The 24697-nt window shown below is 38.2% G+C and overlaps 1 protein-coding gene across 1 annotated transcript in view; it reads left to right on the top strand.

Moving 5' to 3' along the window:
• The first annotated feature begins 450 nt into the window (after window positions 1–450).
• EXO1 (exonuclease 1) overlaps window positions 451–24697 on the top strand; it is a 46775-nt gene continuing 22528 nt past the window's right edge. The window contains exons 1-11 of the mRNA NM_001304987.2: window positions 451–700; window positions 903–1096; window positions 2518–2691; window positions 5591–5710; window positions 7459–7582; window positions 9939–10076; window positions 10978–11190; window positions 12666–12853; window positions 13544–13640; window positions 20865–21090; window positions 23614–23860. Of these exons, the coding sequence (NP_001291916.2) occupies window positions 2531–2691; window positions 5591–5710; window positions 7459–7582; window positions 9939–10076; window positions 10978–11190; window positions 12666–12853; window positions 13544–13640; window positions 20865–21090; window positions 23614–23860 (1514 nt within the window). The 5' untranslated portion in view covers window positions 451–700; window positions 903–1096; window positions 2518–2530. The remainder of the gene's footprint in view (window positions 701–902; window positions 1097–2517; window positions 2692–5590; window positions 5711–7458; window positions 7583–9938; window positions 10077–10977; window positions 11191–12665; window positions 12854–13543; window positions 13641–20864; window positions 21091–23613; window positions 23861–24697) is intronic.

Raw genomic sequence — 24697 nt, 5'->3', positions numbered from 1 at the left:
TTTCTGTGTTCCTGGAACCACGTGCAGCGCCTGTTAAGAGCCAGGGTAAGCAGCACAACACAAGCACTAGGGACAATTCCAGCCAGGACCCTTTTTAAGTTTGGAAACCTCAACATAAACACAGGGCGGCGTTCTCCCAGCTTCAGCGCCTGGACCTGAGGCCGCAATTGGGAGAGATCCACGACTCCATCAGCCTGCGAAAGGAGCTCAACGAGCGTTCCGGGAGCCATGCCCTGTGAGGCAGCTCAGCCAGCTCCGCTCACCCTCCATAAGGACGCTTCGGAGTCCAGGGGCTGACTGCGGTGGCGGATACAGGTATCCAGGTGGCCAGGACCTGGTGTCTCAGGCAGGAAGCGAGGAGCCGTGGGAAGCTGAGCAGACGTCGCAGAGGAGGTGACGTCACTTCTGGGCGGAGTCTCGGGCCATCCCGCGCAAATTGAAAAGTCCGGCCCTCCGTGCTGCGCTGCGTCCCTGCTTCTAGCTTTTGGCGCAGCTGGCTGGCGCGCTGCGGCACAGGTGAGTGCGGGCCGTGGCCTTGGGCTTCTGAGTCCGCACCTAGTTGCCATCGGACGGACGGGAGAAGAGGGACCTCCCCGGGAAGCAAGCGGAGCCAGCTGTGCAGAACACGCGGTAGATCCGGGCTGGTCCCCGCCCCTGCCCTTGGATATCCCGGGTCTTAGGGGCAGAAGAGGAGCATCTGGCAAGTTACTAGACCCTGCAGCGGCCCTGGGAGACGGTGCGGGGGTATATGGGCCAGGGGAGGGCGCTCAGCCAGACCAGGGCTGCGGTTTGGCTGACTGAAGGAGGGTCCTTTCGTTTTCCTGAGGAAGCTACCAGGGCAGGCTTACCTGCAAGCTCCCACCTTCCAAATGCTTGACAAGTATATTCTTCATGTTGTGCAGGCCAAAGGAACGTGTCTTCTGGAAAGGGCGTGTGGGCCCCCCTTCCAGTCCGTGAGAGAGGCTGGAGCGATGACGTTGTGCTGTCAGTACTGCCGGGTGCCGCGGGCGGTCCCCTGAGGACGCTTTGTGCCTAAAACCCCCCGATCTCCTTCATTGTTTCATCGTGCTAAAGAGGAAACATTTAGGAGAAACTTGTAAGTTTCACGAAATATATGTATTGTGTCGGGCTTCCCTGGTAGCTCAGTGGTAAAGAATCCGCCTTGGGGATTCCCAGGTGGCGCTAGTGGTAAAGAACCCGCCTGTGCAGGAGACAAGAGATGAGAGTTCGATCACTGGGTGGGGAAGATCCCCTGCAGGAGGAAATGGCAACCCACTCCAGTATTCTTGCCTGGAGGTCCCATGGACAGAGGAGTCTGGCAGCCTACTGTCCATGGGGTCGCAAAAGAGTTGGACACGGCTTGGCGACTAAGCACCAGCATACACTATGTCAATTTTCCTCAGAAGAAGAAAACTCTTTTTAGGAACCTCTGAGAGGTCGGAGACTAATTGTTTTTCATAAATTGTGGTGTGAGGACCTCCTGCATCCAAATGACCTGCCTTGTTTAAAATGCAGAATTCCCACCTCACTCGAGGACTAATGAATCATAGTCCCTAGGAGTGGAATTTAGACTGTAGGAAGAACTGAAATTTGAAGACTGCTGTACTAGACTATCAGAACTTTGATACAGGGTATCATCAGCGTGAGTCTGTCTTTTGATCTTGTACATTCTTCTTTTCCTCCCAGACTTAATACCTCTTGTGAGAGATTTATTTTAGGAAATGCTAAGCAACTGCTCAGTTTTTGTCACGGGGTTTGGAGGAGGGGACAGTAATTGCTAGGGAAAGGATTGGCAGCTACAGGTTTCTGTATAGAAAGGAGGCTTGGGGCTGCAACTTGGATGGAAGATGGTGGAAAGCTAAAACATTTTTCTCGAAACTAATTGGACAGTAGGTGCAGTTTCTCCTTATTTGGGGATAGTTTTCAGAGAGTCTGATGGAGTTGCCCCTGGGCACCACCACTGCTTATTAACAGAATGTTGGTTTCTTGGAATAAAGCATTCTGAAGGTGGTAAATTTCAGTCCTAAAAAAGTACACCTTTAGTTCTAGAATTGTTTGTTTTATTTTCAGTTGAAATGTCTTATGAAGTATTTTGCATGTTATTTCATATAATGCCTGTGCAGATGCAGGTGATATCATAGCATATACAGTTTTATAGATGTTATAAAGCAATGCCTTTTTGGAGAGAAGACAGACTCATACTTTTTTAGTACCTTCTACCTGCTTTGTTCAGTGTTAAGGGCTTAGAGTAAACATGATTCCAAATGGGAAAGCACTTTAGAAAGAATAAACACTAAGGAACTATCAAGTGGCATTAGATTAGGATACTAGACTATGGAGGTTGTTTGACAGAGAGGGGCCCACTTAAAATATTAAAGAGCAGTGATTCTCAAATATCTGAACAATAACAGTTGCTATATCAATTTCCAAGCTCTTTTCTTTATTTTTCCAAAACTGCAGTAAATATATTTTGCTTTAAATTTTGCTGTTTTCCCTTTCTCTTTTTATATCATATAGTTAACTTGGCACTATGGGGATACACGGATTGCTGCAATTTATCAAAGAAGCTTCTGAACCTATCCACATAAGGAAGTATAAAGGGCAGGTGGTAGCTGTGGATACATATTGCTGGCTTCACAAAGGAGCTGTTGCTTGTGCAGAAAAGCTAGCCAAAGGTGAACCTACTGAAAAGTAAGTTTGGATCTTATATTAATTCTTTGCCAGTTAAGAATGAGACTTACAATGACCTTTTTTCAGAAATGAGTCATTTTTATTCAGTGCAGGGTTTATTAAGAAGTGAGAATATATGCTTTAGAATATTGCCAAGGAACATTTCCCTCTTTGATATAGGTCTAGTTTCCATTCTTTCTAATAAGCCAGAGTATTAGGACACTAATGGACAAAGGCCAAAGACTCTCTTCTTTTTTCTATTATCTAAGGTAAAACTTTTTAACAATATTCTACAAATCCATGGTGATTTCACAATTCATAGGCAACACATTTGCTAAGCCCTGTTAGCCAAACAAGGCAGTTGTTTCTAAGGGACATGGTGTTCTCATTCCCTTTTACTTCACTTGGGGCCAAAAATTGTGGCCATCCTGATATCCAGTCATAACTCTGTGCCTTCATTTGAGGCAGTACAAATGCCTTCTTTATTTTTTAAATAGAAACACTAGAAAAACAAGCAAGCATAGCTTTTTAGACAGAGATTTTCCACAGGGATTTGGACACTATTATGTATTTTCTTTTCTGCAATGCATGCTTTATCTCCTAGAGTAAAGGCTCACAGATCTTAGTCCGATGTACTTAAGCACAAAGGACATTAATGATCCTTTTTGTTTACAGAAAATGGAGGAGGGGGTGGGGATGGACAGCAATAGAGAAATCATTATTGAAAAGTAGCTGTGTGTTTGGGGCTTTCAGGCCTATCAAGTTAATTTGCCCAAAAGTGGAGAGTCTGGGCATTTCAGCCACTCTCAACTGTTGTAATCATTTTTGGAAAGTGATTTGTTTTCTACCACTGAATTTGAATGGGACGACAGAGGATGAGATTGTTGGATGGCATCACCGACTCAATGGGCATGAGTTTGAGTAAGCTCAGGGAGCTGGTGATGAACAGGGAAGCCTGGCGTGCTGCAGTCCATGGGGTCACAAAGAGTCGGACATGACTGAGTGAACTGAACTGAATTTGAGCAGTAGCAGTAATAGTTCAAAACTGCAAGTTTTTCAGTGCTGCCTTCAGTGTTTCTTTTAATTCTCTTCCCTAGGAGGAGAACTTTATCTCCTATTTATTGGTATTTGTTAAGGGTTCTAATATTTTTGAGTAACTGGAAGAGCTATCCAGAGTGCAGGGGATATCTTTTATTACCAGATGAACTCCACAGGTCCGGCCTCTGGCAACCACAAGCCTGTAGTCTAGATCGCCTCCTTTGTTGACGATCAGCTGTCCAGAGGTGTGTGAGTTTATTCTTGCGCTGTGTATTTTATTCCATTCATCTCTGTGCCTGTTTTTGTGCTGATACTGTGTTGTTTTGGTTACTATAGCTTTGCAGTATTGTGTGAAGTCCGGGAAGTTAAGCAGGAGCCTCTTGCTTTGGTTTTTTTTTTCTCAAGATTGCTTTGGCAATTCTAGGTCTTTTATGGTTCCATTTAAGTTTTAGGATTATTTACTCTAGTTTTGGGGGAAATGTCATTGGTATTTTCATAGATATTGCATTAAATCCATAGGTTGCTTTGGGTCATATGCCATTTTAACAATATTAATTCTTCCAATTAAAAGAGCATGGGATATCTTTCCATTCTTTGAGTCATCTTCAGTTTCCTTTTAATGTTTTATACTTCTCAGCATATGTCTTTCACCTCTCTGGTGAGATTTATTCCTAAGTGTTTCAAAAGGGATTGTTGTTTTCATTCCCTTTCTGCCATTTCATTGTTAATATATAAGAACACAACTGATTTTGTATGTTAATCTTGTATCCTGCTACCTTGCTAAGTTCGTCTATCAGTTCCCCTGGTTTATGTATGGAGACTTCAGGGTTTTCTATTCATAGTATCATGTCTTCACTACCAATTTAAATACATTTTATTTCTTTTTCTTATCTGATTGCTGTGGATAAGACTTCCAGTATTATGTTGAAGAGAAGTGGTGAGAGAGGATATCCTTGTTTTGTTTCAGATTTTAGTGGGAAGGCTTTGAGCTTTCACTGTTGAGTATTATATTCACTGTGGGTTTGTCATAAATAACTTTTTATTATGTTGAGATATGTTCCCTCTATACCCACTTTCATAAGGGTTTTTATCATGAATGGATGTTGAATTTTGTCATATTTTTTCTGTGTCTATTGAGATGATCATGTGGTTTTTGTCTTTTCTTTTGTTGATGTGATGTATCACCTTGTTTGATATACATGTGTTGAACCATCCTTGTGACCCTGGAATGACTCTACACATAGTAATTTTAATTGTCTTGCCAGAATAAAAATCTAAATGCAATACATGATTCTTGTTTGCATCCTGCACTGGGGGAAAACTGTAGCAGAGCTGTGCTACAGTCAACTTACATGAGCTTCCTATACACCATCTTCTCCCAGTTCAGCATTTAATGAGCCTGCGTTAGTAGTTTATCCACCATTGTAGAATACGCATGTCAAGGCAATTGACAAACACTACAAATCAGGCACCCCTTTCCCCAGAACTGGTTGTTGCACGTTTATTAGGTCACCACTGGTTATAACCTTACTGAGACAATTGGATAAATTTTAATATAGACTGTATATTAGATAATATTATATTACTATTAGATTTCTTGGGTATAATAATGGTGTTGTTGGAGAAATCAGGTATTCTACTGTTCTTTTAACTTTTCAATAGATTTGAAATTTCTCAAAGCAAAAGAAAACGGGTGGGAGGGTGGAGAGGTAAAAAGATTAGATTTAGAATAATGCAATGTCAGAACTTCAGGAATGTAAAGTCTTAAATCTACACCTGAAGAAAACATATAGCCAGTAGCCCATTAGGATCCAAGGCAGGATTTGAATCCAAGTCTAAATTAGAGTTTATATTTCTTAATTATTTTTCTTCATTTTCATAGGTATGTAGGATTTTGTATGAAATTGGTAAATATGTTACTATCTCATGGGATCAAGCCTATCCTGGTATTTGATGGATGTACTTTACCTTCTAAAAAGGAAGTGGAAAAGTCTAGAAGAGAGTAAGTGATACCTTAATGTAATTATTTAAGGTTTGACATTGTGGTCTCTATGATACTAATTTCTCTTTTGTTTTAGTTTGTCAAGGCTTGTTTTAAACTCGTACCTAAATGGATTTCCTTAAATGTTCCATGTATGCTGGAAAGGAAAGTATTCCTCAGTTATTGAGTGGATAGTTTTATGTCTGTCCAGTAAATCAAGCTTATTGGTTGTAGTATTCAAATCTTCCATATCCTTATTGATTTTTTGAATGTTTTTTTAAATGTGTGTCTACTTAATCCTACTTAATGAGCTTCCCTGGTAGCTCAGCTGGTAAACAATCTACCTGCAAAGCAGGAGACCCCAGTACGATTCCTGGGTCAGGAAGATCCCCTGGAAAAGGGATAGACTACCCACTCCGGTATTCTTGGGCTTCCCTGGTGACTCAGACAGTAAAGAATCTGCCTGCAATGCAGGAGACCTGGGGTCAATCCCTGGGTTGGGAAGATCCCCTGGAGAAGGGAATAGCTACCCACTCCAGTATTCTGGCCTGGAGAATTCCATAAACAGAGGAGCCTGACTGGCTGTAGTGGAGGCACAAAGATTCAGACACAACTGAGCAACTTTCACTTTACTTAATCTATCAATTACTAAGAAAAGTATGTTAAAATTTCACTATAATAGTGGAATTGTCAGTTCCCTTGTAGTTCTGTCCATTTTTTTTTCCTGCTTTGTTTGTTTTGAAGCTATTTTATCGGTAGCATTCAGGTTTAGAATTTGTTATTTTTTTGGCATGTAAGAACAATATGCACTGACTTTTTAAATTTCTGTGCTTTTTTGTTCTAAAGTCTATTATGTCTGATGTTAATATAGCCATAACAATTTTCTTTTGTATGTTTCTAATTTCTTTTTCTGTTGACTTTTACTATGTCATTGGTTTTAAGTTTGCCTTTTATAAAGAATATATCACTGTAATTTTTTTAATCGATTCCATCAGTCTTTGTCATTTTTAAAACTGTAGTTTTATTCTTTTTACCTTGATCTTAATTACTAATATATACCTCCTACCTTGTTTGATTTCTGGGTTGATTGTTTTTTCCACTCTTATTGTTGTCCCTTATTTCTAGTTGAAAAGTGATGTACTCTATTTTTATTCTTTTAGTAGTTTTAATTGAAATTGTATCTCATATTTAACTCAACAGAATCTAGTATTTTTACAGTAGACTTTAAAAAGGATTTCTGTATTTTCTTTTAAGAATTTTAGTGAAGCATTTTAGTGAAGGGTCTGTTCTACTACTTTCATCGATTCTTGTTTTTATCCTCTGTTGGTTTTTAGGAGTCATTATGCTGTACAGGAGACACCACTGGGCGTAGTTGTTAAAGCTAGTGTGAGTCAGCCCCAAATAGAAGTAAACCTCACTAAGTGGGGTTGGTAAAGTTGTACCTTTATAATGGAAAGTTAATTTTAATGGTATAAAAGCCGTGACTTACATTTTCTTAACGTGGCTTCATTACTTCACTTTCTTTTGACATGTAGCAGTGCTGTGAGAAAGTCTGATGATTAGCTTGTGCATATGGGCACTGTAAATCCGTGTTATTTTTGTCTACAAGCCCAAAAGATCTGGGTTAGCATAGTCAAGGAACAGGTGTGCACGTTCATATGAGTCAAGCATTTTTTATTCCAGAAAAAATTCTTGAATACAATTCAAGGGTATAATATTGTAATATTTTGAGTCCTCTTCTCACTTTTTTTTTTTTTTTAATCTTGCAGAAGACGACAAGCCAATCTCCTTAAGGGAAAGCAGCTTCTTCGTGAAGGGAAGGTCTCAGAAGCCAGAGAATGTTTCATACGGTCTATTAATATCACACATACTATGGCCCACAACGTAATTAAAGTGAGCTAAACAAGAAGCTAAAGTAACAGATTACACGGTTCATTTAGGTTAATGGGAGAGCAAGGAGGTGAAGGGAGGAGGATTATTCTGGGTCTAACCTTTAGGAAAGCTGGTTGTCAGAGGAAGAAGAGAAGAATATCTAGGTAAAAGAGAGGAGTCCAGCAATTTCCAAAGAAGAAATCCTGAGGAACAAACAGCTCAGCTCTCACTTTCTAGATGAGTCACTTACATAGATAAATGTTTTCTGCAGAGACAGAAGGAATAAATTCCTAGAGGTTCAATCCCACCCCACTCTCATAATCTTCAACACTTACTCTTGAGTGTCTGTCAGAAATCTCTTGAAGTCAACTGGCCAGCTCACGAGATTTGCAGCAGATCATTTCCACTTGACCTGCTTCTTAGAAGCTTCTTTCCTTATTACCTATTACCATAAATCTTAGTGTCAGCACACCCACAGTCACAGCCCACACAACCCCTTTTCAGGTCTGTGTTCAAACTATTTGATAAACAAATGGGAAGATAAATAGTTATAGAGTCTGTTAGTTTCATCAGTTCAGTGTCAGGCTTGTGTTCTGTGGTAAGAGATTGTGGGGAAACAAGTGACTTGTGTTCTTTAGAGCACAATCATTCTTAAGATGGTAGATTTCTATAATTTGAAAAATTGAGTTTGCAGCTTGTATTCCCCTCCCCCCCCCCACCAAATGTATAGCAATATTTCTTTTTCCCTAATTCATACATTGATTTTTAAAAAAGATTTATTAGCGGCTATATGATTCAATATATAGGACTACATATAGCTCAATATGCCATCAAATTTGGAAAACTCAGCAGTGGCCACAGGACTGGAAAAGGTCAGTTTTCATTCCAGTCCCAACGAAAGGCAATGCCAAAGAATGCCCCAACTGCCGCACAATTGCACTCACCTCACACGCTAGTAAAGTAACGCTCAAAGTTCTCCAAGCCAGGCTTCAGCAGTATGTGAACCGTGAACTTCCAGATGTTCAAGCTGGTTGTAGAAAAGGCAGAGGAACCAGAGATCAAATTGCCAACATCCGCTGGATCATGGAAAAAACAAGAGAGTTCCAGAAAAACATCTATTTCTGCTTTATTGACTATGCCAAAGCCTTTGACTGTGTGGATCACAATAAACTGTAGAAAATTCTGAAAGAGATGGGAATACCAGACCACCTGACCTGCCTCTTGAGAAACCTATATGCAGGTCAGGAAGCAACAGTTAGAACTGACATGGAACAACAGACTGGTTCCAAATAGGAAAAGGAGTATGTCAAGGCTGTATATTGTCACCCTGCTTATTTAACTTATATGCAGAGTACATCATGAGAAACACTGGGCTGGAAGAAGTGCAAGCTGGAATCAAGATTGCCAGGAGAAATATCAATAACCTCAGATATGCAGATGACACCACCCTTATGGCAGAAAGTGAAGAGGAACTCAAAAGCCTCTTGATGAAAGTGAAAGAGGAGAGTGAAAAAGTTGGCTTAAATCTCAACATTCAGAAAATGAAGATCATGGCACTGGTCCCATCACTTCATGGCAAATAGATGGGGAAACAGTGTCATAGTTTATTTTTTGGGGCTCCAAAATCACTGCAGACGGTGATTGCAGCCATGAAATTCAAAGACGCTTACTCCTTGGAAGGAAAGTTATGACCAACCTAGATAGCATATTCAAAAGCAGAGACATTACTTTGCCAACAAAGGTCCGTCTAGTCAAGGCTATGGTTTTTCCTGTGGTCATGTATGGATGTGAGAGTTGGACTGTGAAGAAGGCTGAGCGCCAAAGAATTGATGCTTTTGAACTGTGGTGTTGGAGAAGACTCTTGAGAGTCCCTTGGACTGCAAGGAGATCCAACCAGTCCATTCTAAAGGAGATCAGTCCTGGGTGTTCTTTGGAAGGAATGATGCTAAAGCTGAAACTCCAGTACTTTGGCCACCTCATGTGAAGAGTTGACTCATTGGAAAAGACTCTGATGCTAGGAGGGATTGGGGGCAGGAGGAGAAGGGGACGATAGAGGATGAGATGGCTGGATGGCATCACCAACTCGATGGACGCGAGTCTGAGTGAACTCCGGGAGCTGGTGATGGACAGGGAGGCCTGGCGTGCTGCGATTCATGGGGTTGCAAAGAGTTGGACACGACTGAGTGACTGAACTGAACTGATAGTTCAATATTTAGGACTAAAAGTAGAAACCTGTACTTCAAAGGAAATGACTTCCAAAAATAATACTAGCATGTATTCAATACATGTTGAGGCTGGTGATAAATTGGTTTGATACAGGAAGTTGTTCAGTGCTTTCCAGATGCTGTTCTTGAGACTGACTCATCCTTTCTCATAGGCTGCTCGGTCTCAGGGAGTAGATTGTCTTGTGGCCCCATATGAAGCGGATGCGCAGCTGGCCTATCTTAATAAGGCTGGCATTGTACAAGCTGTAATTACGGAGGACTCTGATCTCCTTGCTTTTGGCTGTAAAAAGGTACCTAACATAAATAAAGGTGCTGAAGTTTTTTTATCTTATATAATACCTGCAACTAATATCTACTTGTGATGTTAATAATAATTTTATTTAAAGTGGGAAGAAAGGTTTTGCTGCTTGACATTTGTATAATCTGAATGATTTTTCAGATTAAGCCCTTAAAGTTAGAGGATTTTTGTTTTCTCTAAATTCTGTAGTGGTATGTAGCCTTATTTTTTAATAACGATTACTTATATGCTTTATAGTTCTCAATTAGATTAGATGAATAAGCTAACTTATCTACTAATGAGATGCTTTGCAGTTTTTTAAAATTATGTATAAAACTTTAATGGAAATTTTTATTATGATATTAAGATACAAAACTATACGTTGATCTCATTTTTGTTAATATCTATTTTATATTATCTATTTCATAAATGTCGAGAAGGATCTGTGAAAAGGTTGATGCTGGGTAATAGTGATAGATAAGACATCTGGGGCAATTTCTGTTTTCTTCCTGAATTTCTGTTTTCCAAATTTTCTACAAGTAACATGTATTACTTTAAGACTAAGCAAAGGGTTACTTTAATATGTAAAAGTGGAAGGTAAGGAGAAAATGCTTTTTGTAAGAATTGCTGTTTGACATGATAACCCGGTAGTGCAGGTAGGAAGTAGGTGCAGAAAGAGCCTTCTTTACACCAGAGGCTAAACGATCGAGTGCTGGCATATGACATTGTCCAGCCATGGCCTGTGTTTCAATTTAACTTATTTGCAAATTTCACAATAATTACCTGGCCTACGTATCTGTCTGCTCACTTATGATAAAGAACAGGAAAGATTTCTTAGAAATGCTGCAGTGGATTAGATGATAAAAAATAAAAATGACTCTTACAGGTGTTCACAGTTTCCCTTCCTCTTGAAGGTTATTTTAAAAATGGACCAGTTTGGAAATGGACTAGAAGTTGATCAGGCTCGTCTGGGAATGTGCAAACAGCTTGGGGATGTGTTCACAGAAGAGAAGTTCCGTTACATGTGCATTCTTTCAGGCTGTGACTATCTTTCATCACTGCGTGGAATTGGATTAGCCAAGGCCTGCAAACTACTAAGACTAGCCAACAATCCAGATATTTTAAAGGTAAGAGTGACTTACCAACTCTTGTGTTCAGTTTCTAAGCAATTCTTAAGTAATAGATGAATCAATCAGAATGTGGATCTTAAATATTCTATTATATCCATAACCAATATTGTGTCATTGAAAGGAGAAATGATTAACACTACAGCTTTGCTTTCAGCAGCAGATGAATCCTGTTTTCAGCAGTTGACAGAAGATTAGTAGTAGTTTTTTGAAAATGAAGACTAATATAAAGAAACTTCAGGATAAGATATTCTAGGGTTGAATTAATGTTAAAATGCACGATTTTTTTTTTTTTGTTTCTGTCCTATTACTCTGTAGTAACGGTTCTCAAAGTTTTTGGTCTCACAGGATCCCTTTACACTCTTAAAAACTCTTTGTGACAATTATTTTTGTTTATATGGGTGATAGCTATTGAAATTTACTGAGTCAGAAATTAAAAGAGAAGAATTTTAATGTTTATTAATTCACTTAAAATTAACAATAATTAATGCATTGCATTTTAACATTGATATTGTATTTTTATGAGAAGTACTCTTCTAAAAAAATGAAAGTTATGAAAGGAATTGCACATTTATGTAAATCTCTTTAACATGGCTTAATAAAATATAGCCAGATTCTTACTTCTTCATACAATTTGAGGACGTGTCATGTATTTTCTAAAGAAACTCTGAGACCTCATTACATCACTGCTGTATAAATTCTCTGATGTCTTTTCCTTAAAAAATGAAGTAGATTATTCCTACCCTCACTGTACCTTGGGTAGTTCTCTTAAGCCCTTAGAGTTTGCAGAGCAGAATTTCCAAGATTATAAAATGTGAGTCCTCAGGGCCAAGGGTGGTGTACTGAAGTAGACAGATCTCAAGGTTGGGAGATAGTAGCAGATTTTGAAATAGAGCAACATGTACTAACTAGCCTGTGACTTCAGGATCACTTCAGGTCTCTGGGTCTTCTCTTCTTCATCTCTTCCAGCTTTAATCATCCATGACTCTAATAGAAGTTAAAATGTTGACTTCTTTTTTGAAATATGATCTACAAATATTTGTGTTTTTTTGTTTGTTTTTTTTGTTTTTTTTTTAATTCTCAGGTAATTGTGTGTTTTGTTTTTGCTTTCTGGATGAAAGAGACTTTGAAGGCGAAGAACATATCTTTGAATTTTAAGTCATGACGTGTTTACCGGTTGAGGTTTTTAATGTAGCTGTATGATGGCCTAGACGGGTGGGTTGGGGTGAATGGGAGAAAGGTCCAAGAAGGAGGAGATATGTATACATGTGGCTGATTCACTTCATTGTACAGCAGAAACTAACACAACATTGTGAAGCAATTATTCCACCTACCCCCCCAAAAAAGGCAATTGATTTTTCTATCCCTCCTCATCCTTCTCTAATGTAAAGTGATGGATCTTGGGAATAATACTTCCCCTATTCTTTATCTTCAGGTATTAAATAACTCATAAATATATTTATACTCATTATTAGGTCGTCAGGAAAATTGGACATTATCTCAAGATGAACATAACAGTACCAGAAGATTACATCAAAGGATTTATTCAGGCCAACAATACCTTCCTCTATCAGCTAGTTTTTGATCCCATCAAAAGGAAACTCATCCCTCTGAATGCCTATGAAGATGATGTTGATCCCAAAACACTAAGCTATGCTGGGCAGTATCCTTTCTGAACCAGAATGGTAGAACTTTGCACTCCTTCCATATCTTTGTGGTGGTATTTTTAGCTAGACATTCAGTCAAAAGCTGGCAAATTGTTTTTGGCTTTCTTTTTTTTTATATAGTGGAATCTTTATTTTGTTAAATTTAATTATCATGCGAGTTAAAAATTTAGAGTAACTATTTGTTTATAAACCTGAAGCTCATCCATTATAACTTGCTAATTACTTAGGTTGATTTGACAGAAACATGTACAGTCAGTCTCTTAAGGTACATACTCCAGAGGTGGCACTGAAGAGAACCACTCATGGTAAGCAAGCTCAGTTAATCAGGAAGAACGCTCTGGTCATGTGAGTATACCAGTTGAGGATGCTGTCCGCAGAGCCACTGGCCACGTACATACTGGGTGATGTGGAGCTGTGAGTCACCTGGGCAGGGCTTTCCTCTCCATCTCCCTTGACAGGGAATAACTGATGCCATGGGGCTTTGCTTCAGAAAATCGCCAACTCCTGCTGTGACTAGTAAACTATCATGCGGTTTCAGTGAAGCCAAATGTGGAAAGGAAGTAGGGTCCTTTGAAGTCATAAACCTGAAGGTTTTCTCTGACAATAGACCACACTTTGCTGTCTTAATACAGTATTGTTTGTTTTGTTGTTAGTAAAATTGTTTTTCCTTAATCTTACCAACCTAGGTATGTTGATGATTCTATAGCTCTTCAAATAGCACTTGGGAATAAAGATATAAATACTCTCGAGCAGATTGATCACTACAATCCAGACACTGCCATGGTAACATATTAAAGACTTCTTTCTAAAAGCATGTTTTGTTATTGCTTAGGAACTAATACTAAAGGCAAATCTTCACTTAGTAAACATCTTTTAAACATTTCTACATGTGAGCACTGTACAGAGTGTTGATTGAAAACAACTCAATTCTAGAGAAAATATGTCTCTTAGAACCAATGGGTATATTGGTTAATTTTGTTAAAAAGTGACCACAAAATATAAGACCTTTATACTTGAACATTTTTTTTGAATATACCAAGTGCTTAGTGCCTTTTTCTCATCTCACCCAATCCTACCTCTAGCATTTGGCATTGTTGAAGACTCAAATCTAGAAATACCTCTCGGGAGTAAAAACTTTTTTTTCTCTCAATCACAGTTTAGCAGTACTTACTGACTACCTCTGCTATATGTCATTCAGTCCTTTCCTATTTTCTTCTACTTTTTCCCAATAGTATGTCTCTTGTGATGTATGCTCCCATCGTTCTCTCTTTTCTGTTCATATTTCCAGATTCTGTTCTCTCTTATGTTCAAATTTATTCCTTAATAAGTTCTTACGACTCTAATTGGAGAAGGAAATAGCAGCCCACTCCAGTATTCTTGCCTGGAGAATGCTATGGACAGAGGAGCCTGACAGGCTACAGTCCATGGGTCACAAGAATTGGACACGACTTAGCAACTAAACCACCACCACCTTGACTCTAATTATCTCATTTTATGCAGAGAACTTGCACATCTTTAACAGTCTCTAATCTGTGTACCAGCCACAATAATTGTAAATGTCTCCTGTGTCTACATAAGTACTTTCTTATAACCTTAAATCTATCTACAATAAAAAGCAAACTCTATTTCTTATCAGCTTCTTTTTATAACCTTTATTCTTTTTAGCACTTATTACACCATAAATTCGGAGAAGGCAATGGCACATCACTCCAATACTCTTGCCTGGAAAATCCCGTGGACGGAGGAGCCTGGTAGGCTGCAGTCCCTGGAGTCGCTAAGGGTCAGACACAACTGAGCGACATCACTTTTCACTTTTCACTTTCATGCATTGGAGAAGGAAATGGCAACCCACTCCAGTGTTCTTGCCTGGAGAATCCCAGGGATGGGGGAGCCTGATGGGCTGCCGTCTCTGGGGTCGCACAGAGTCGGACACGACTGAAGCGACTTAGCAGCAGCAGCAACACCATAAATTATGTCTCAACTGTTTATTTTCTGATTCTTTCCAATAGACTGTAATCTTCATAAAGGCAGGATTTTGTGATATTCATTGCCATATTTTATTTACCATTTTTTGTAATGAATGAATGTCAGTTACATGATCTCTATTATTCTCTCAGACTATAAAATTTGGAATTTAATTTTTTTTAATTGAAGTATTGTTAACTTACAATATTATATGATTGACCCTTGAATAATATGGCTTTGAACTGTACACATCCACTTACTCATGGATGTTTTTCGATAGTAAATACTACAGTACTACAAAATCCCATGGACGGAGGAGCCTGGTGGGCTGCAGTCCAGGGGGTCGCTAAGAGTCGGGCACGACTGAGCGACTTGACTTTCACTTTCCACTTTCATGCATTGGAGAAGGAAATGGCAACCCACTGCAATATTCTTGCCTGGAGAGTCCCAGGGACGGGGGAGCCTAGTGGGCTGCCGTCTACGGGGTCGCACAGAGTCCGACACGACTGAAGCGACTTAGTAGCAGCAGCAGCACACCATCCATGGTTGGTTGATTCCGCAGGTGATAGAGAACTATAAACACAGAGGGCCGACTGTCAGGTATACTCAGGTTAACCCTCACATTGTTCAAGGGTCAACTGTATTAGTTTCGATTCTACAATATAGTAATTTGATATTTCTGTAGATTATACTGCATACAAAGTTATTATAAAGTATTGACTATATTCACTGCTGTACATTACATCCTTGTAACTTATTTATTTTATACCTAGTCTTTTGTACCTCTTAATCTCCTTCATCTATTTTGCTCCTCCCCACCCCTGGCTTCTCTTTCATTGCTAAGTCCTCCTACTTCTTTTTTGTCTTTCTGGTTAATAGTTACTTCTTTCTCATAGATTTTAGTCTAGTCCAGATCTTTACCTTTACTCACCATTCAGTTCTTTACTAAGCATTAATTATTATAATGAACATACTCTGGAATGTTCTGGAATATAAAGAAAAACAGAACATAATCCTTGCTTGTAACATACTCATTGTCTAAGGGAGAGACACGTGGTTATATACATAGAAATATGGTATGTCCCATAATAGAGATGTATTCTAGGCTCCATGGAGACAAAGGGGATGTACTTAACTCCACTGAAAGAGAGAATACCTTTTACTAATAATAAGAGACATTTATTGAGCTGTTTTCTAAGTGCCTTTCTAAGCACATTACACATAGTAACTTATTTACTCCGTAAAAAGCCTCTGAGGGCAGTACCATTATTTCTACTTTGCAGATGAGGAAACAATTAGAGATTAGGTGACTTGCCAGGTCATACATTTAGTCAATGGGGAAGCTCTGACTCCAAGCCAAGCCCTCTACTGTCTCCTAATAGAGGAGCTCGAGTGTGTCCTGGATTTACAAAGATGAGTTGGGATTTTCAAAATGGGTGAGTGGTTTGAGGCTAAAGGAATAGCATGTATGGAAGAGGATAGCATATTAAAGGTACTCAAAGTAGTTCATTCTGGCTGGACTAAGAATGTCTCAGTGTTTACCAGCTAAATGAATCAGAGCACCTTGAGAAAGAAAACGAAATGAGCCTAAAGAAGATGGCCACAGAGAAACTGGTGACAAGTTGAGCATTGAGAAGAATCATTACTGTCAGCTGAAATAAGCCAAGCTTATTAAGACAGCACAAATGTATAATGGTACTAAAAAAGAACTTTATGTTCATCAGCTCAAATTACATAATCCTTATACTCAGGTTGCTGTTTCTTCTTTTCTGTTTCCTCTGTTCTGTTTCTGGAACTTCTATTAGTTAGATATTGGTTTTTCCTGGTCTTTAGATTCTGGAACTTTTCTATCTTATTCGTCTTTGTCTTCTTTTCTTTCTGGGGGAGACTTTTTTTCTATTTTGTCTTTCAACTTTGTGCTATCCAGTATGTTAGCCACTGACCACAGTTCAGTTCAGTCACTCAGTCGTGTCAGACTCTTTATGACCCCATAAATCGCAGCACGCCAGGCCTCCCTGTCCATCACCAACTCCCAGAGTTTACCCAAACCCCATGTCCATCGAGTTGGTGATGCCATCCAGCCATCTCATCCTCTATCATCCCCTTCTCCTCCTGCCCTGAATCCTTCCCAGCATTAGGGTCTTTTCCAATGAGTCAACTCTTCGCATGAGGTGGCCAAAGTATTGAGGTTTCAGCTTCAACATCAGTCCTTCCAATGAACACCCAGGACTGATCTCCTTTAGAATGGACTGGCTGGATCTTCTTGCAGTCCAAGGGACTCTCAAGAGTCTTCTCCAATACCACAGTTCAAAAGCATCAATTCTTATACATGACTACCGGAAAAACCATAGCCTTGACTAGACGGACCTTTGTTGGCAAAGTATGTGGTTATTTAAATTAACATTAAATTAAATTTTAGTTCTCCAGTTGCATTGGTCAGTTTTCAAGTCCTTAGTGGCTACCATGTTGGACAGCACAGAACTTTTCTATCATTACAGAAAATTCTGATGAATATTTAGTTTTTGCTGTCATTTTCATATCTAAGAACCCTTTCTAAGACCTTGTTTCATTTCATGAATATACTCTCCTCTTTCCCACTCCTCTCAGAAATTTAATATTAATTTTAATATTAAATACATGTACATTTTCTTGTACATTTCTCTTGTACATTTTCTTCTCTCTGCATTATTTCTGTTAGCTTTGGATTTTTTTTTTTCCTATGTGTTTTGGCTTTTCTCTTTTATGGTGGAGACTTTTCTAACACCTAGCTTCTTGTCAGTTTCTTCCTATTTGGGAGAGGCACTGAGAAGCTTAACAAGCTTTGTGTAAATGAGTGGGGCTTATAGTCTTGGGTTTTATTACTCTTGGTTGAACTCGTTAGCAACAAGCTGACTTTGTTTTGTGAATTCTTCAACATCAGCATGTTTTCTTTGTACAGTTCTTTTTTCAAAAATGGGATCCTCCAATTTCTACTTAGCTATGTAAACATTTTAAGAGCAAGCTAGGGAAAATAAATTGGGGTGGACCAGGAAGGGGTGGATTTCCCTAGTGGCTTAGTCAGTAAAGAGTGCCTGCAATGTGGGAGACCGGGGTTTGATCCCTGGGTTGGGAAGATCTCAACCCAATGGCAACCCACTCCAGTATTCTTGCCTGGAGAATCCCATGGACAGAGGAGCCTGGTGGGTACAGTCCATGGGGTCACAAAAAGTTTGACACGACTGAGTGACTAACTTTCTTTTCTTTCTTTAGAAAGGGGTAGGGCTAGTGCCACCATTCAGTATTTAACCTTGCATTTGATCCCTGTGTAGACAAATGGCTCTTCTCACCTTTTGAAGTTTTTATGTTACTGTTTGTGGGTTTCGAAGGTCTGGTTGCTCTGAAGGCAGATGGGTATGAATTGACCATATTGGACAGATCAAAGATGATGGCCCAGGAGCCATATAATCCTTTTCTCAGCCCTCCCCCTACTTGCGGCCTCCATGGTACTTGGTTCAAGTCTTTCTCTAAGTTTCTGTATGTGGAATTAACGTCATTCTTTTCTGCAGACACATGAGTTTGATCTTTCTTAAGCTAGGTTCTTTATTTTTATCTTTTTATTGAGATATAGTTGATTTATAATATATGTTTCAGGTGTACAACATAGTGATTCACAATTTTTAAGGGTTATACTTTATAGTTATAAAATATTGGCTATATTCCCTGTGTTGTACAGTATATCCTTGTAGCTTTTTTACACCTAATAGTTTGAACCTCTTAATCTCCACCCCTATCTTACCCCTCCCTCTTTGGGCTAGGTTCTTTAAATTTTTCTGTCTATACTCTTATCTTCACTATGGTTTGGAAATCACAGATATCTCCTAATTTTTCTGCAGAGGAAGTTTGCATTTGTTTCTTCTTATTGGTTTGGGCGTGATTTTTTTCTTATTGAATTCTTATTGACATATTAGTTTCAAGTGTACACATAGGGATTCCATATTTATATACATTAATAAATTATCATGATCAATCTAATTATCATCTTTCACCATACAGAGTTATTATAATTTTATTATTATTATTTGGCCATGCCAGCATGAGGGATCTTGGTTTTCTGATCAGGGATCAAACCAATGCCTCCTGCATTGGAAGCACAGAGTCTTAACTGCCGGACCATGAGAGAAGTTCCACAATATTATTGACTGTACAGCCCTCCACATCCGTGGGCATCTGCAGATTCAACCAACCGCAGTCCAATTAGATTGAATCCTTGGATGCAGAATCCATGGATGTGGAGGGCTGACAGTACTACTCCATTTTATGTAAGGGAGTTGAACATCATGGATTTTGATATCTGAAAAGATCCTATAACCAGTCCCCTGCAGCCACTAAGGGATGACTGTATTCTCTGTGCTGTACATTATAGTATGTGACTTATTTACCTTGTAAATTTCTAGACTAAGGGGACTGAAAAGTCTTTATTCTGCTATCTTCTTTACACATTTGAATTACTGATATTAATATAATTTCATCAAGAATGATTCTCAAGTTTCTCCTTTGTCTCAGAAACTCAAAAGTAATTGGTTGTATTGCAAATGTTCAGATATCATTGGGAATGTTATGGATCACTAAGATGGCCATCCTTCATGAGACCAAATCCTTATCAGATCTTTTATTTCATGAGGACATTTCTTTCAGAACCACTAATTGTACATCAAACTAATTATTATTATTTATCTAAAATGTATTCTTCCCAATCAGATTTTCTACTCTGCTATTTCTCTTTTTTTAATGAAACCATCAATGAGATCTAATGCCATGACCTATACTGCTTAAGCTGTTTTTTATTATACCTTTTTTCTCAGTTGATTGTTGTTCATTCTTAAAATACATTGTGAATAATGTCACATTCGTTTTTATTTATTTTTATATTTAATCCTTTCTTTAACTGAAAGATTAGATTCCAAATTCAAGTGGGACTTTTGTCACGTGGAACTCACACCCTTAGTACCAGCATTTTTTATACCATTGTTAATTTTTCCCTTTGCCTCTTCTACTCTATTAGAGTATCATTGGCACCCTTTTAGCAGATCATTGTCATCTAAAATATATTTATTGTGAATAATTTGTATTAGCATTAAAAATGATTATTTACCAATCTTTACTGTCAATAAGCTCTTTCTCAGAGAAAGTTTTATGCATGACTCAGTGTAGACCAAAGTAGCTTTTTGTTTAATACATAGGTATTGTTCACTAATACTTGCCTATTTAATACATAGATATTGTCCACTAAAGAAGCTATTGTTTTGTAAATAAGATTGTTTCCATTTAAGCTCATCCAAGTTCTGAAGATACGATAGTTGATTAAATATATAATTTTATGGTTTTGATTTTCAGATCCTTTGTAAAGGGTATGTCAGTAATTAGAGGCTTATTTGCTATATGATTATTAAACTAAATATTGCATATTGAACTATTACTCACATTTTAAAATATTACTCACATTTTAAAAGTATTTTTTTTCTGGTCATACTTCTTCAAGTGTAATTTTATTTCTTGCACCACTTATCTTAGGAAGATATATTTTTTTATTGCTTAAAATGATCTAACAAGTTTGCTTGACCCTCATTAGGAGAAAAACAGACCTGGGGATACAAGACACATTTAATGGAAAAGTATAGGACTAGCAAATGGGCTTCCCAGGCTGCTCAATGATCAAGAATTCACCTGCAATGCGGGAGACGTGGGTTCAATACCCTGGGTCAGGCAGATGCCCTGGAGAAGGAAATAGCAACGCACTCCAGTATTGTTCCTGGGAAATCCCATGGACAGAGGAGCCTGTCAGGGTGCAGTCCATGGGGTTGCCAAAGAGTCGGACATGACTTAGCAACTCAACAACAGCAAATAGGACTAGCAAAGTAGAAAGTGTTATTAGAGGATGGATATTTCATCAAAAGCAGTTCAAAGGAGTAGTTTAATTATTTGCTTATAATTTATGTTGATACAGTGGGAAATGATTTAACCATTTTTCTTCTTTAAGTAACCTTTTTCTTTTTACTACTTTAGCCTGCCCAATCAAGAAGTCATAGTTGGACTGACAAAGCATGTCAAAAATCATCTAATATTAATAGCATTTGGCATAGGAATTATTGCCCTAGACGTGAACTGGATATTGTTTCAGATACTACAAAGGTGAAGGAAAATCCAAGTACTGTGGGCATTAAACAAGTGATTAGTATTAAAGGGTTAAATCTTCCAAGGAAGTCATCCATTGTAAAAAGACCAAGAAGTGGTATGTATTTTGTTTTTGTGAAATACTAGTGAGAACTGGTCACATTTTAGAAGTCTTTGTTAAATCTAAGGTTGTTAAGATTTTTTTTCCTGTTTCTTTTAGAAGTTTAATAATTTTAGTTCTTACATTTAGGCCTTTGATCCATTTTGAATTAATTTTTATATGGTGTGAGGTAAGGATCAAGGTTCACTTTTTTTTGTATATGGCAATTAAGTTGTTCTAACACCATTTGTTTCCATTGAATTGTCTTGGGACATTTGTGGACAGTCAGTTGACCATATACGTGCAGGTCTCTTTCTGGGCTCTATTCTGTACCATTGGTCTCCTCCTACTTTATGCCAGAAAAACTGTCCTGATTACTGTACCTTTATAGTCAGTCTTGAAATCAGGTAATGTGAGTCTGTAAGTTTGTTCTTCTTTTGAAAAGTTGTTTTGACTATTTTGTGTTCTTTGCATTTCCATACAGATTGAATCAACTTGTCAATTTCTTTAAAGAAAAAAAAAAAGGAGCCTGCTAAGGTTTTGATTGGGATTTAGTTGAATCTATAGATTATTTTCCCAGGTGGTGCTAGTGGTAAAGAACCCACCTGCCAGTGCAGGAGACTTAGTAAGGGACTCAATTTCCATCCCTGGGGTGGGAAGATCCGCTGGAGGAGACCATGGCAATCTGCTTCAGTATTCTTGCCTGGAGAATCCCTTGGACAGAGGTGTCTGGCAGGCTACAGTCCATAGGGTCACAGAGTCAGACATAACTGAAGCAACTTGACACATGCATGGATTATTTTGTGGAGAACTGACATCTTAATGATACCAAGTTTTCAGACCCATTTATTTAAGTCTTCTTTAGTTTAAGCCTTCAGAAATGCTTTGTAGTTCTTAGTGTACAGGTCTTTGCACATATGTTGTCAAATTTATCCCTATATTTCAGGTTTTTGATGCCGTTATAAATGATATTTTTAACTGCAATTTTTGGTTCATTGTTAGTATATAGAAATACACTTGACTTCTGTATATTAATCTTGTATTTTGAACCTTACTAAAATCACATATTAGTTCTAGTGGAAATCTAGAGCCCTGTTGTAGAGACAGACCCCCTTTCAGACCAATAGTCAGCAATAGTCTGTCTGGCTATTCAACTCGCTGCAAATTCTTGTAACTAGTATATAATAACTTTTGCTAAGCATTGTCCACTATGATGATATGAGACACTGAAGTGTCTTGATCAATTCAGGATATACTAAATCTATGAATTTCTCCAAATAGATAGTCTAACAACATTATCATAAAAAGAAAATGAGGTTAGCATAGTGTAACTTCTTGGTGAAGGCTTTTCTGTGGATCCTACAATATTTTTTTTTCCTCTTCTGTAGAGCTTACAGTTTCCTGCGTAATAAACAGATTTTGGTTTATACAAGTTTGCTGACCTGTAGGTATTTTTTTTAACCTGTACATTTTTGAATTTGAGGTGTCACCTTGTCTCTAGTATTTAGGCACCCTCCACTGCTCTACCCATGTCTTAATCATGAGCACTTGCTCCCATGTGAGTGGAAGCTATTTAGACTGAGAAGTAGTTGGATTAATTTTAAGCACATTAATGCTTTGTCTATGTGCTTGCCTATTTCAGCTTTACCACTTTTATGTTAATTAGTCTTATGATTTATTCTTATACCATTAGATTGCTACACAACAATCTTCTAGAACTCTATAGCTGTGTAATGAGGATCAGAGCTAGAGTACAAATTACTTTCCACTACAAGACAATCAAATATACCTCAAAAACCATCTCAGTGATGGTGTATATATACATATATTAGGTATAGCACCTGGTTTTAATGAAACATTCTTTTAAACCAAACATAGATTAATCATAGGTTTAATTTTTTTCTTCCCGTGGTGGCTCAGCTGGTAAGGAATCCGCCTGCAATGCAGGAGATCCTGGTTAGATTCCTGGGTCTGGAAGATCCGCTGGAGAAGGGATAGGCTACCCACTCCAGTATTCTTGGGCTTCCCTGATGGCTCAGGTGGTAAAGAATCCACCTGCAATGTGGGAGACCTGAGTTTGATCCCTGGGTTGGGAAGATCCTCTGGAGAAGGGAACAGCTACCCACTCCAGTATTCTGGCCTGGAGAATTCCATGGACTAGTCCATGGAGTCACAAAAAGTCAGACATGACTGAGTGGCTTTCACTTCACTTAATTCTTTTTTTTTTTTTTTTGCATTCAAAATTAGGCCCTTTTTTTTTTTAATATTCAAATAGTATAATGAGTGTAGAGCCTTGCAGAATTGATTGTATCCTGAAATTCATACAAATAATTGACATTAAATCATAGTTAATTTTGAAACAGTAAAACACAGCCAAGGGAAGTTTTTTTTAATCATTGTTTTATTTCCTTTTCTGATGCATAATCAAAAAAAAAAAAAAGACTTCATCTTTAGGGCAATAGAACATAGGCTGTGAAACTGAGACCAAATCTCTAACTAGTCATGAAAGAAAAACTTACAAATAATCTTATTTTTATTTAGAAGAGCTGTCAGAAGATGATATGTTGGATCAATATTCTACTTCCTTTACAAAGAAGATCAAGAAAAATAGTTGTGAAGGTAACAAGTCACTGAACTCTTCTGAACTGTTTACGCCTGACCTGGTAGATGGAACTACTGTTAAAAAAAGCTTAAGCACACCACCTACGACAAGAAACAAATTTGCAGCATTTTTGCAGAGAAAAAATGAAGAAAGTGGTGCAGTTGTGGTTCCAGGCACCAGAAGCAGGTATTGTTACATCTATAGAATGTTGTGTGTCTATTAGATTATATACTCTGTTGGTGTTTATTTTCATTGTTATGAATAGCATTGAATCTAATGAAACAGGTGTAGGATTTGGCTTAATCCAGTTTATCATGTATTGCCTTAGTTCCACTTGGACTTCTATTACTTTTGTTATCTCTTGATACAGAACTAAAATAAGAATTGTAGACCTTACTGCATTTTGCATCAGAATATCCTCTGTTACTTTGCCAGGGGGCAGGGAGGATCCACCTTCTTTTTTTCTATTTTTTTTAGTTTGTTTAAGAGTTAAATATAATTTCACAAAGTACTTTTATAAATCTATTTAAATACAGATGACTATGGAATTGTCATATTAATTGATATTAATTAATACAATTAATTTAATTATATAATTAATTATCTCATATTAATCTGATATAATACTAGGTGCTGGGTTACAGAAATGAGAGACATAGTTTTTGCTCTTGAGAAATGAATAGTTTTCCTAGTTGGAAAAATAGGTCAGTAACAAAATCATTCCATACCCTGTGGTAAGTACAGTGACAAAATCATGCATGAGGTGTTTTGCGGGCATCTAATGCTGAGACAGTGGTTGGAAAGGGTGAGAGGGAAGGGGCGCGTGTAAAGTGTTCTTACCTAGGTTTAAATGATTCGTGAGTGAAGCAGATAAAGAATGGAGCCGGGTATTTTACCAGCAGACTCATGTAACTTGGACAGAGGTATGGAGCATGGGGGCAACTCTTTGCTGTTTGATCACTGCTATTATTACTTCTGCCACAATGTAAATTGGAAAAAGAATGAAAAAGGAGCAGGAAGATA

Source organism: Bos taurus, chromosome 16, assembly GCF_002263795.3.
Source record: "Bos taurus isolate L1 Dominette 01449 registration number 42190680 breed Hereford chromosome 16, ARS-UCD2.0, whole genome shotgun sequence".
Lineage (NCBI taxonomy): Eukaryota > Metazoa > Chordata > Mammalia > Artiodactyla > Bovidae > Bos > Bos taurus.
The sequence above is the reverse complement of the archived record's forward strand: the minus strand, read 5'-3'. Positions and strand labels throughout refer to the sequence as shown.